The following is a 13,890-nucleotide window of genomic DNA, read 5'->3' as shown; positions in this document are numbered from 1 at the left end:
GAGACTCCTTAAAAAAAAAACTAGGAATAAAACCACCATAAGACCCAGCAGTCCCACTACTAGGCATATACCCTGAGGAAATCAAAATGGGAAAAGACACATGTACCTTTGCAGCACTATTTACAATAGCTGGAACATGGAAGCAACCTAGAAGTCCATCAACAGATGAATGGAAAAGAAGTTCAGGTACTTATATACAATGGAATATTACTCAGCCATAAGAAGGAAAGTATTTGAGTCAGTTCTTGAGGTGGATGAACCTAGAGCCTATTACACAGAGTGAAGTATGTCAGATAGAGAAAAACAAATGTCATATAGTAATGCATATATACGGAATCTAGAAAGAAAATACTGATGAAATTATTTGCAGGGCATCAATGGAGAACCCAACATAGACAACAGACTTATGGGCATGGTGGGAGTTGGGGTGGAAGGAGAGGGTAGGATGTATGGAGAGAGTAACATGGAAACTTACATTAACATATGTAAAATAGATAGCAAATGGGAATTTGCTGTATGACTCAGGAAACTCAAACCAGGGCTCTGCAACAGCCTAGGGGTGGGATGGGGAGGGAGATATGAGGCAAGTTCAAGACGGAGGGGTCTTGAACTATGGCTGATTCATGTTGATGTTTGGCAAAAACCAACACAATTCTGTACAACAATTATCCTTCGATTAAAAAAATAAATTTAAAATAAAAAAAGACAGTATGATACTGGCAGAAAAAAGAAATATAGACCAATGGAATAAGATAGAAAGCCTGAAAATAAATTCACACACCTATGGGCACCTTATCTTTGACAAAGGAGGCAAAAATATACAATGGAGAACAGTCTCTTCAATTAGTGGTTTTGGGAAAATCGGTCACCTATGTGTAAAAGAATTAAAATAGAACTGCCATATGACCCAGCAATCCCACTGCTGGGCATACACACTGAGGAAACCAGAATTGAAAGAGACACATGTACCCCAATCTTCATCGAGCACTGTTTATAATATCCAGGACATGGAAGCAACCTAGATGTCTATCAGCAGATGAATGGATAAGAAAGCTGTGGTACATATACACAGTGAAATATTACTCAGCCATTAAAAAGAATACATTTGAATCAGTTCTAATGAGGTGGATGAAACTGGAGCCTACTATACAGAGTGAAGTAAGCCAGAAAGAAAAACAGCAAAGGAACCAGAGATCAAATTGCCAATATCTGCTGGATCATGGAAAAAGCAAGAGAGTTCCAGAAAAACATCTATTTCTGTTTTATTGACTATGCCAAAGCCTTTGACTGTGTGGATCACAAGAACCTGTGGAAATTTCTGAAAGAGATGGGAATACCAGACCACCTGACCTGCCTCTTGAGAAACCTATATGCAGGACAGGAAGCAACAGTTAGAACTGGACATGGAACAACAGACTGGTTCAAAATAGGAAAAGGAGTACATCAAGGCTGTATATTGTCACCCTGCTTCTTTAACTTCTATGTGGAGTACATCATAAGAAACACTGGGCTGGAAGAAGCACCAGCTGGAATCAAGATTGCCGGGAGAAACATCAATAACCTCAGATATGCAGATGACACCACCCTTATGGCAGAAAGTGAAGAGGAACTAAAAAGCCTCTCGATGAAAATGAAAGAGGAGAGTAAAAAAGTTGGCTTACAGCTCAACATTCAGAAAACTAAGATCATGGCCTCCGGTCCCATCACTTCATGGGAAATAGATGGGGAAACAGTGGAAACAGTGTCAGACTTTATTTTGGGGGGCTCCAAAATCACTGCAGATGGTGATTGCAGCCATGAAATCAAAAGATGCCTACTCCTTGGAAGGAAAGTTATGACCAACCTAGATAGCATATTGAAAAGCAGAGATATTACTTTGCCAACAAAGGTCCATCTAGTCAAGGCTATGATTTTTCCAGTGGTCATGTATGGATATGAGAGTTGGACTGTGAAGAAAGCTGAGTGCCAAAGAATTGATGCTTTTGAATTGTGGTGTTGGAGAAGACTCTTGAGAGTCCCTAGGACTGCAAGGAGATCCAACCAGTCCATCCTAAAGGAGATCAGTCCCGGGTGTTCGTTGGAAGGACTGATGCTGATGCTGAAACTCCAATACTTTGGCCACCTCATTGGAAGAATTGACTCATTGGAAAAGACCCTGATGCTGGGAAGGACTGGGGGCCAGAGGAGAAGGAGACGACAGAGGATGAGATGGCTGGATGGCATCACCGACTCGATGGACATGAATTTGAGTGAACTCTGGGAGTTGGTAATGGACAGGGAGGCCTGGCATGCTGTGATTCATGGGGTCGCAAAGAGTCAGACACGACTGAGTGACTGAACTGAACTGATACATGGAATTTAGAAAGATGGTAATGATAACCCTATATGCGACCCAGCAAAAGGGACACAGGTATATAGAACAGTCTTTTGGACTCTGTGAGAGAAGGTGAGGGTGGGATGATTTGAGAAAATAGCACTGAAACATGTATATTATCATATGTGAAACATATCATATCATGAAACAGTCCAGGTTTGATGCATGAGACAGGGTGCTCAGGGCTGGTGCACTGGGATGACCCAGAGGGATGTGATGGGGATGAAGGTAGGAGGAGGGTTCAGGATGGGGAACACATGTACACTCATGGCTGATTCATGTCATTGTATGACAAAACCACCACAATACTGTAAAGTAATTAGCCTCCAATTAAAATAAATAAATTTAAAAAAATAAAATGCCCAAAAAAAGAAATTTGGAGGACTCACACTCTTGACATCAAAATTTAAAACAAAGATGCAGTCATCAAAGCAAATGTGGTACTGACAGAGGAATCGACAAACAAATCAGTGGGACAGAATTAAGAGTACAGAAATAAATCCATACCTCTATGATCAACTGGTTTTTGACAATCATGTCAAGGCTATTCAATGGTGTAAGAATAGTCTCTTCTATAAATGATGCTGGGACATCTTCATAGCCACATGAAAAAGAATGAATCTGGATTCCTCCCTCACTCCATGTACAAAAATTAACTCAAAATTGGCCAAAGATCTAATCATATTTAATAAAAAGTAAAAACTATAAAAATCTTTTAGAAGAAAATACATTGGTAAATCTTTATGGCCTTGCATTTATCAATGGGTGCTTAGATATGATACCAAAAAGCAGGCAACAAGTAAAAATATAGGTAAGTTGAACTTTATCAAAATTAAAGATTTTATGTATCAAATGACAGGCTTCCCAGGTAGCTCAGTGGTAAAGAATCCACCTGCCAATGTAGGAGACGCTGGAGACGTGGGTTTGATCCCTGGGTCAGGAAGATCCCCTGGAGGAGGAAATGGCAACCCACTCCAGGTTTCTTGCTGGGACAATGCCATGGACAGAGGAACCTGGTGGGCTACAGTCCATGAGGTCGCAGAGTCAGATACGACTGAGCAACTGAGCAGATATCAAATTATACTATCAAGAAAGTGAAAAGATAACACACTGAATGGGAGAAAGTATCTGCAAATCATTTTCTGATAAGGGTTGAATATTCAAAATACATAAGGAAATCTTATAATTCAAAAACAAAAAGATAAATAACCCAGTTAAAAATGTGCAAAGGACTTAAATAGATATTTCTTTAAAGAAGATATACAGATGGCCAACAAATACATGAAAAGATAATCTATTTCATTAGTCATCAGGGATATGCAAACCAAAATCACATAAGATACTACTTCATAGCCACTCTGATGGCTATAATTTAAAAAGGAAAATAAGTTTTGGTGAGGATGTGGAATATTACTCAGCCATAAATAAGAATGAATTTGAGTCAGTCCTAGTAAGGTGGATGAATCTAGAGCCTGTTATACAGAGTGTAAGTCTGAAACAGAAAAATAAGTATCATATATTCAAGCATATATATGGAACCTAGAAAAATGGTATTGATGAACCTACTTGCAGGGAAGGAATGGAGACGCAGACATAGAGAAAGAACTTGTGAACACAGTGGGGGAAGGAAAGTGGGAAGAACAGAGAAAGTAGCACTGGTATACATACACTATAATGTGTAAAACAGATAGCTAGTGGGAAGTTTCTACATAACACAGGGAGCCCAGCCTGGTGCTCTGTACTGATCTAGAGGGGTAGGATGGGGTAAGGAAGGGAGACTCAAGAGGGAGATGATATATGTATAATTATGGCTGATTTGCATTTTTGTACAGCAGAAACCATCACAACATTGTAAAGCAATTTTCCTCCAATTAAAAATTAAATTAAAAAATAAAAGACTTATTAAAGGGGGGGGGGAATGACAGGATGGATTGGTGGAGCCAGAATTGGAAATAAAAGCTATCTTACCTTTCTAGTTTTTAAATAATGGTATCTGATGCAAAATGTTAAGAAAATACTGTGCAGGCCAAATGAAACACATCTGTAGGCTACATATGGCCTGTGAGTCACAAGTTTAGACCTCTGTATTGGTTGAAAGTAGATGGAGTTAAGTAAGATACTGTGGAGGTTAAAGCATGGACTGAGGAGCTATACTGCCTGGGTTGCCATCCAAGCTTGGACATTTACTAGGTCCATGACTTTAGACAAGTTTCACAATGTGTCTGTGCCTCAGTTTTCTTATCTTCAAAACGGATATAATGATAATGCTTGCCTCATAAGGTTGTTATAAGGATTAAGTTTGTGTGTCTGTGTATGTTTGTGTGTGTGTAGTCACTTAAAACAGTGCCTGCTGCTGCTGCTAAGTCACTTCAGTCGTGTCCGATTCTGTGTGACCCCATAGACAGCAGCCCACCAGGCTCCCCCATCCCTGGGATTCTCCAGGCAAGAACACGGGAGTGAGTTGCCATTTCCTTCTCCAATACATGAAAGTGAAAAGTGAAAGTGAAGTCGCTTAGTCGTGTCCAACTCTTAGCGACCCCATGGACTGCAGCCTACCAGGCTCCTCCACCCATGGGATTTTCCAGGCAAGAGTACTGGAGTGGGGTGCCATTGCAAACAGTGCCTAGAATATAGTAAATGCCCTGCAAATATGTTAAATAAACAAAATAAATAAGCTTCTTTTCAGCTTTTACTATTATATAACTTAATAAGAACTTGTAGAAAGCTAATTATTAATTTGGTCTTTACATCATTTTGCACATCTGCACAATGGGGATAGTAATGATATCTGCTTTGTATGGTTAGTGTTAGTATTAAATAAGTTAATATATTAAAATGTTCATATATCTACAGTACTTAGAACATTGCCTGGCACAGATCAAGCACTATGTAAGTGTTAGCCATTATTAATTTTTAAAATAATTGCTTGGCAAAGCTCATGTAGGTCAGTACTGAAAAACTCCAAAATATGTCTGATATATTTACAATATGGCATTGATCCTAGGAGCAACAATAACAGAGCTGAACTTTTAACCCTTCAATCAATCATTCAAAAGAAGAAAGTGGTGAGCTCTGGGAATAGAAAAACTTCCCAGTCATTGTACAGCCCATTTAATACACCTGCATATCAGAATGTGATTAAAAAAAGAAATACAGCCTAAATTTGTATTTATGAAGGCAACTAATTGAATTTGTAATAACCTTTCTGTATTTTCCTTAGTAAATCTAAGAAATGGACCAGGAAAATTCAAACTCTGATGCACAGAATCTATAAGAAACTTCTATATTAGAAAATATAGCTATCTTCTGTCTCCCTAGTTAATCCCAGTCTACCTGGAGTAGACTATTGCTTTGTCAAATATGTAAGAAACAGAAATTATAAGTGGAGTCAGGTCCTAGGGTTAGAAAAAGCAGGACCTCAACCATAATTTTTAAGAGGAGAAGAATCTGATATAAAGAAATATAGGAGTCTTGGAAGGATTTGAAAGTGAGGGGATGTCCAAAGAGACAAATAGGAGTCCTAATGTGAGGGAACGGAAATATACTGGGACCTCACATTGAATGAATAGGGAACATTATAGGACACAATTTTAAGAATGTTAGAAGTGGGATTCTATACTGAAGTGACAAGATTAGTGGAACTTCCTTTGAGAAGAGATGGGGATTCTTCAATGTGAGAGGCAAAGAGAAATCTCACCATGAGAAAAGCAGAGGTTCTTTTGCGAGGATATACTATGAAGACTCCATTGTGAATTGATAACACTATAGGGGACTGGGGTTAATCCAAGTGGGATAGAGTCTTGGGATTTGCATCTGTAAATACTGTGGAATTCTGAGTTTGAGAGCGTGAGATATACTGTGGGAACTGTTTTATAGACTGGAGGGGATGAAATGTTCCCTGGTGTTATAGGACTGGGTGTAACAGGAGACCCTAGATTTATAAAAGTATGGTCTAATGAGAGGGGACAAGAAATGAGCCCCCCATTGTTAGGAGAGGAAATATTAGAAACCCCTGAAGGAAAGTATGGTGTTTCCCTAGTTTGAGAAGACAAGGGACAAGTGTAATCCTAGAAGAAAGTAAGTGAAAATAATAAGAAACCCCAGAGGAAGAGGATGGCAAAATGTGGGGCTAACAGTGGAAGAAGACTGCAGGAGGTGGGGGGTATACTTCAGAAAAGATAGCAAGAGGAGGTCATCATATAGAAAGCTAATGGCCTTTGGAAGGTGTATAGGGGATATTGTGGGAACCCTTGAAATTGAAAATGTTAGTCGCTCAGTTGTGTCTGACTTTTTGCAACCCCATGGACTGTAGCCCACCAGGCTTCTCTGTACATGGGATCCTCCAGGCAAATATATTGGAGTGGGTAGCTATTCCCTTCTCCAGGGGATCTTTCCCACCCAGGGATCGAACCCTACCCTCCTGCATTGCAGGCATATTCTTTACTGTCTGAGCCACCAGGGAAACCCTTGTAGGAGGGTAAACAGGATACCCTAGTGTGAGAAGAGAGTGGACAAAGCAGTACCATAGTGTGATAAAAAGCAGGGTGACTAGTATGAGGTGTCAGAAAATAATGTGGGGCCATGAATGGGAAGGAGTGAATGTACCTCAAAGCAGGCAGGCAGGAGACTAAGGGGAGCTCCAGTGTGACAAAATCAGGGCTTCTTGTATGAGCAGAAAGGATGGGATGTATTGTAGGATTCCCATTCCATTAGAGAAGATCAGAAAATGGGGAATGGAAGGGAAACTAATCGAACTTTTAGTTTAGTCCCACAGGGAAAGAGGAATGGAAGGCACATTACTTTGTTAAAAGGGGAGACTACAGTGGGATAGAACAAGGTGTACTGTGGGGTCCCAAGTGGCAGAAAATGCACTTCAGCTGGCTTGAGAGGATCACTGGAAAAGGAGGAATCCCAGTGTTAGATAAGGGAGAGCTAGTAAGGGAGTACAGGAAATATTTGGGGGTTCCTAATAGGAAGAAACTGGAAAATATGGGGCTCTTAGTTGGGTGAATTGGAGGGACTCATAGTGTAAGTGGCCAGTTTAAGTATACAGGGTACGTTGTTTACTCAACTCGGTAGGATGACAGCCCCTAGAACCAGAGCACAAGGCACAAGTGGTTGTCCTGTTTGAGAAAAGGGGACCCCAGTGGGGGGGTGGGGAGGAAATTCTTGTGGGTATGGCCAGGAAGTAATGTAAGAAACCCTGGCTAGGAGACGATAGCGACATGGTGGGACACTCGTGGGAGGGTGCAAGAAATACTATGGGAAGCCATAGGTTGGAGATCAAGAGATCTCCAGGGAGCTTAAGGAAAACCGCAGTGTGAGGGCTAAGAACACAGGGGACACCAGTGTGAAGGGTAGGGCAGACGGTTATGCTGAAGCATAATTTCCCCACCTTAGGTGCCAGCTCGACTTACCCAGGCAGAGTTCAAAGACGTAGGCATAGTAGGACCAGAGCACGACGAGGACGATAACGAGCACTGGCACCCAGGAAAGTACACGGCGGCAGCACCGTAGCCCCCCGGACAGAGCCATCTTCCAGCCCCGCCGCATCTTAGGCTCGAAGATCGACCGAGCAGGCCTGCTGGCGCTGGGTCGGAATTGCTGGGCAGCGGCTGAGAGGCGGGAAGACGCGCTGTGCGGCGCTCCACTGCCTAGCCTGGCGGGAACAATCTCCCCTAGTCGATACCACCTGTGGGGCTGCAGGCCAGAGTGCACCACACACAATAGGCATGAGTCACGGCGAGGAGGAACAGGCGGTGTTGGAGCGGAAGATGATCCGTCAGGCTGGCGAGGCTGGGCACGCTCAGAGGGAGTGGAGAGTGCAGTCCCTCCTCTTTCCCCCTCTCCCACCCCTTGCCACAGCACTTGATGCAGGGCTGGACCTCTGCAAAACTCTTAAGCAGAAGAAATTGAGGTCCGCCCATCTGCTCTTACTGCACTGCGTTCCCCTCATCTCATCTCCGCTCTGATCTCTTTCTGTTTCTTTGTCCCCTCCCTCCCAACGCCACACACACGCACACGCACACGCACACACACACACACTATTGTCTGACACACTCGAGCACAAAGACACGCAGTGTGAAATATACGAACGGTAGCATCTAATGACTTAAAGATCATCCAGCCCCATACTCCCACTGCTGCTTGAACAATATGCTTAACACGTAGCGCCGCAGTTGCTGCTTGGGTAAGTCCATTAACAGGAAGCTCCCTCCTTCTTTCTCTAGTTCCCTTCCCCCCGAGTCAACTTAGTCCATTTATTTTAAGAATAAATAAACATATTGGTACAGAAAAAAAAATGGGAGAGATGTCAATTCTGTGAGAGGTGAGAGAAAACTACAAGGTAGTGATATTTAAGCTGGGCTTCAGTAATAAATAAGAGTTTGCCTAACAAAAGGGAGGGGAAGGACTTTTCAGACAGAGGAAACAGCATTTGTAAAGGCAGAGAGTCCCGGGCTTCCCTGGTAGCTCAGATCTTAAAGCCTCTGCCTGCAGTGGGGGAGACACGTGTTCGATCCCTGGGTCGGGAAGATCACCTGGAGAAGAAAATGGCAACCTAATCAAGTATTCTTGCCTGGAGAATTCCATGGACAGAGGAGCCTGGGAGGCCACAGTCCATGGGGTCACAAAGAGTTGAACAGGACTGAGCGATTAACACTAGACACTGGACACTGGAGAGGAATGAAAATACAAACGTGTTCAAGAAACAGTCAGCACAGCTTGAGGAGAGAGTATGTGAAGAGGAGAGGTCAGGAATGAGACTGGGAATACAAGTCGTGAGTAGAGTACACCCTGCCAGGGTATGTGGACATAATCCTGTAAAGCAGATTATGAACAACCATTAAAGGTTTGGGGGCAATGAATTGAATAATCATTAAAAGTTTTGGGACAATGAAAATGACATTATCAAAAGTGTATTTTTGTAAAACAACCGGCAGAATTTTGTAGAGGGGAACAGCCTGGAAATACACATCAATTAGAAGGCAACTATTTCAACAAGTGTTTGCAGAGTGGTTGCTTTGTGTTAGGTTGCTGCTACTGCTAAGTCACTTCAGTCCTGTCCGACTCTGTGCGACCCCATAGATGGCAGCCCACCAGGCTCCCCCCGTCCCTTGGATTCTCCAGGCAAGAGCACTGGAGTGGGTTGCCATTTCCTTCTCCAATGCATGAAAGTGAAAAGTGAAAGTCAAGTCGCTCAGTCATGTCCGACTCTTCACGACCCCATGGACTGCAGCCCACCAGGCTCCTCCATCCATGGGATTTTCCAGGCAAGAGTACTGGAGTGGGGTGATAAAAAGAATGACAAAAGGGGGCCTGTCTCCAAGAAGCTCATGTTCTCATCACAGCAATAGGTGTTCAATGACATAAGTACAATAATAGAAGTATAGCAAGCTTTTGTACATTTATAGATATGATAAATTTGATAAATACCTGCTGTTCAAAGATTCCCAAGTAATTCAATGGTATAGAACCTACCTGCCAATGCAGGAGACGTAGGAGACCTGGGTTCCATCCCTGGGTTGGGAAGATCCCCTAGAGGAAGAAATGGCAACCCAATCCAGTTTTCTTGCCTGAAAAATCCCATGAACAGAGGAACCTGGTGGACTGCAGTCCATGAGCTCGAAAAGAGTTAGACACAACTGAGCACCCAGGCAGGTTCAAAGATTTATGAAGATCTGTGACATGAAGAAATTTATAATTTTGCTAAGACTCATGTTGCTCTCTGTTCTTATTCATAGTTACATGTGCAGCAAATTTCCTGAACTGATAAGAACTTTGTTGTTTCTTTTCAGATTGTTACATTCATAGTTAATACTACTAAATAAATGATGTAATGAAATGCAGCTCATTTCAATTAAAATATTTATTTTTTAATAGCCTGATAAGACTTGTGCCCTAAGGTTCTGACGTAGATTTTCAAATATTTTTCCATCTTTTTGAGATAAAACTGACAGATAAAAGTATAGGAACTTCCCTGGTGGTCCAGTGGTTAAGACATGCTGCTTCCACTACAGGTTTGATCCTGGTTGGGGAGCTAAGATCACATATGTTGACTGCACACACACACACACACACACACACATATATATATATGAAGATTTGATATACATATACATTGTGAAATGATTGCCATAATCAAGCTAATTAACACATCCATCACCTCACACAGTTACCATTTTTGACAATTATTTTTTATTGAGTATATTTGACGTACAATAAACATTGTGTAATTTAAGGTGTACATCATGTTGATTGGCAGTACTATTGCTATTGTACCCTTAGCTAACATCTGTACCACACCACATAATGCAAATATGTACATTTAAACAACTTCTGCCTCATTTTCCCACCCCAATCCCCACAGCTCCTGGTAACAATATGTTTTTTTTTAATTTCACATGTAAGAAATATACAGTATATGTCTTTCTCTTTATGACATCTCATTTAGCATAATGTCCTCAAAGTGCATCCATATTTTTGAAAATGGCAGAATTTCCTTTTTTCTCATGACTCAATAGTATTTTATATGTATACTAGCAATTTTGACGGAGAAGGCAATGGCAACCCACTCCAGTACTCTTGCCTGGAAAATCCCATGGACGGAGCGGCCAGGTGGGCTGCAGTCCATGGGGTCGCTAGGAGTCGGACGTGACTGAGCGACTTCACTTTATTTTTTCACTTTCATGTATTGGAGTAGGAAATGGCAACCCACTCCAGTGTTCTTGCCTGGAGAATCTCAGGGACGGGGGAGCCTAGTGGGCTGCCGTCTATGGGGTCGCACAGAGTCGGACACGACTGAAGTGACTTAGCAGCAGCAATTGTGAATAATGCTGAAATAAACATGGGAAAATATATGTTTTCTCAGTAACCTTTTTCATTTCCTGTGGATATATACCCAGAAGTGGGATTGCTGGAACATGTGGTTGTTCTATGTTTAATTTTTTGAGTAACCTCCATAGGGTTCTCCGTAGTGGCTGAGCCAGTTTACAGTTCCACCAACAGTGCACAAACAGTTGTTACCTCTTGTCTCTTTGATGATAATCATTTAACAGGTGATATGTCGTTGTGGTTTGGACTTGCATTTCCCCAATAATTAGTTATATTGAGCACCTTTCACATACCTTTTGGCATCTGTATGTCATCCTCAGAAAAATGACTATTTAGGTAGTACTTTGTCCATTTTCAAATCAAATTGTTTATTTTATGCTATTTAACTGTATAAGTTCCTTATATATTATGGAGAACTTCTTATCAGAAATTTGATTTGCAAATATTTTCCCCATTCTGTGGGCTGCTGTTTAATTTTGTGGATTGTGTGCTGTGCAAAAGCTTTTTAGTCTGATATAATTCCACACATTTGTTTTTGCTTTTGTTGTATTTGCTTTTGGTGTCATATCCAGAAAATAATTGCAAAGACTAATGTCAAGGAGTGTTTTCCCTCTGTTTTCTTCTAGGAGTTCTACAGTTTTGGGTTTAAGTCTTCAATGCATTTTGAATTGATTTTTGTGTATGATGTAAGATAATTGTTCAGTTTCTTTTGCATGTAGATGTCCAAATTTTCCAGAACTATTGATTAAAGAGACTATCATTTCCCCATTGTATATTCACTCTTGTTAAAAATTAATAGACGGCTTATATGTGGCTTTATTTCTAGACTCTCATCAGTTCCATTGGACTATATATCTCTTCTTATGCCAGTACCACACTGTTTTGACTGCAATAGTTTTTAATAGAGTTTAAAATCAAGAAACATGATGCCTCCAGCTTTGTTCTTCTTGCTCAGGATTGCTTTGGCTATTCAATCCTTTGTGGTTCCATATACATTTTGCAGGGATTCCCAGGTGACTCAGTGGTTAAAAATCTGCCTACCAATCAGGAGACTCAGGTTCAATCCCTGGGCCAGCAAGATCCCCTGGAGAAGGAAATGGCAATCCCCTCCAGTATTCTTGCCTGGGAAATCGCATGAACAGAGGAGCCTGGCAGCTACAGCCCATGGGGTTGCTAAGAGTTGGATGTGACTAAACCACCACCACCAGCATATATTTTGCAATAGTTTTTTCTATTTTTATGAAAAATATCACTCATTTTGACAGAGATTGCGTTGACTCTGTCGATCACATTGGGTAGTATGCACATTTTAACAATATTAATTTTTCTAATCCATGACCATAGGATATCTTTCTATTTAATTGTATCTTCTTTAGTTTCTTTCACCAATGTCCTAAAGTTTTGTATGCAAACTTTTTTTCATCTCTTCAGTTAAATTAATTCCTAGGTTTTTTTTTTCAGGCTGCTGTGAAAGGAATTGTTTTCTTAGTTTCTCTTTCAGGTAGTTTGCTGTAAGAATATAAAGATAGAACTGATTTTTTATAAGTTTGCATCCTGAAGTTTCACCAAAATCATTTATTAGATCTTGCAGGTTTTTGGTGGAGTCTTTAGGGTTTTCTAAATATAAGATCAACTCGTCATCTGCCAACAGACAATTTTACTTCCTTACTTTCTGGCTTGGATGCTTTTATTTATTCATTTATTCTTTATTTATTTTACTCTGTCTAGATAGGACTTCAGTCTATGTTGAGTAGAAGTGGTGAGAGTGGGCATGATTGTCTTGTTTCTTATCTTAAAGAAAATGCTTTCAGATTTTCACCATTGAGTATGATGTTAGGTGTGGGCTTGTCATATATAATGACCTTTATTAAGTTGAGGGACATTTTTCTATACCTAATTTGTTGAGTTTTTAATAATGAAAGTATGGTGAATTTTGTCAAATACTTTTTCTGTTTCTATTGAGATGGCCATATGATTTTTATTCTTCATTCTGTTAATACGATGTGTCACATTTATTAATTGCATATGTTGAACCATTCTTGCATCCCAGGGATAAATTTCATTTGATCATGGTATAAGATCCTTTTCATGTGCTATTGAATTTGGTTTGCTAGTAATCTGTTAAGGACTTTTGTTCATCAGGGATGTAGTCCTATTGTTTTCCTTATTTAAGTGTCCTTGTTTGGCTTTGGTTTCAGGGTAATGTTGGTTTTGTAAAATGGTTTGGAGGTGTTTCCTTCTGTTCAATTTTTTGAAAGAGTTTGAGAAGGAGTAGAAATAATTCTTTTTAAAATGTCTGTTGGAATTCACCAGTGAAACCACCTGGCCCTGGACTTTTATTTTTGGGAGATTTTTGATTACTGATTCAAAATTCTAACTCATTATTGGTCAGGTCAGATTGTCTATTTCTTCATGGTTTAGTCTGAGTAGGTTATATATTTCTAGGAATTTATCTATTTTTCTAGATAATTCAATTTGTTGGCATTTCATTGTTTATTAAAGTCTTTTATGAACTTTTTATTTCTTGGTATTGCAAAGAGTCAGACACAACTTAGTGACTGAACAACAACAAATCAGTTGAAATGTCTTCTATTTAAAATTTTATTTGTCTTTCTTTCGTAGTCAGCATAGCAAAAGTTTTCAATTTTCTTTGTCATTTCAAAAACACAACACTTAGTTTCCTT

At 40.4% G+C, this 13,890-nt stretch overlaps 1 protein-coding gene across 2 annotated transcripts in view; it reads right to left on the bottom strand.

Annotated features, from left to right (window-relative positions):
* The window catches only part of ZDHHC15 (zinc finger DHHC-type palmitoyltransferase 15), a 102,032-nt gene extending 93,770 nt beyond the window's left edge, over positions 1 to 8,262 (bottom strand). The window contains exon 1 of one of the 2 annotated variants that reach the window (XM_070365945.1): positions 7,792 to 8,262. In XM_070365945.1, coding sequence (XP_070222046.1) covers positions 7,792 to 7,927 — 136 coding nt within the window. In that variant the 5' untranslated portion in view covers positions 7,928 to 8,262. The remainder of the gene's footprint in view (positions 1 to 7,791) is intronic. The other variant, XM_070365947.1, reaches the window with a different exon arrangement.
* Positions 8,263 to 13,890: the final 5,628 nt, after the last annotated feature.

Source organism: Bos mutus, chromosome X, assembly GCF_027580195.1.
Source record: "Bos mutus isolate GX-2022 chromosome X, NWIPB_WYAK_1.1, whole genome shotgun sequence".
Taxonomy (NCBI): Eukaryota; Metazoa; Chordata; class Mammalia; order Artiodactyla; family Bovidae; genus Bos; species Bos mutus.
This window is presented reverse-complemented; position numbering and strand designations above follow the sequence as displayed.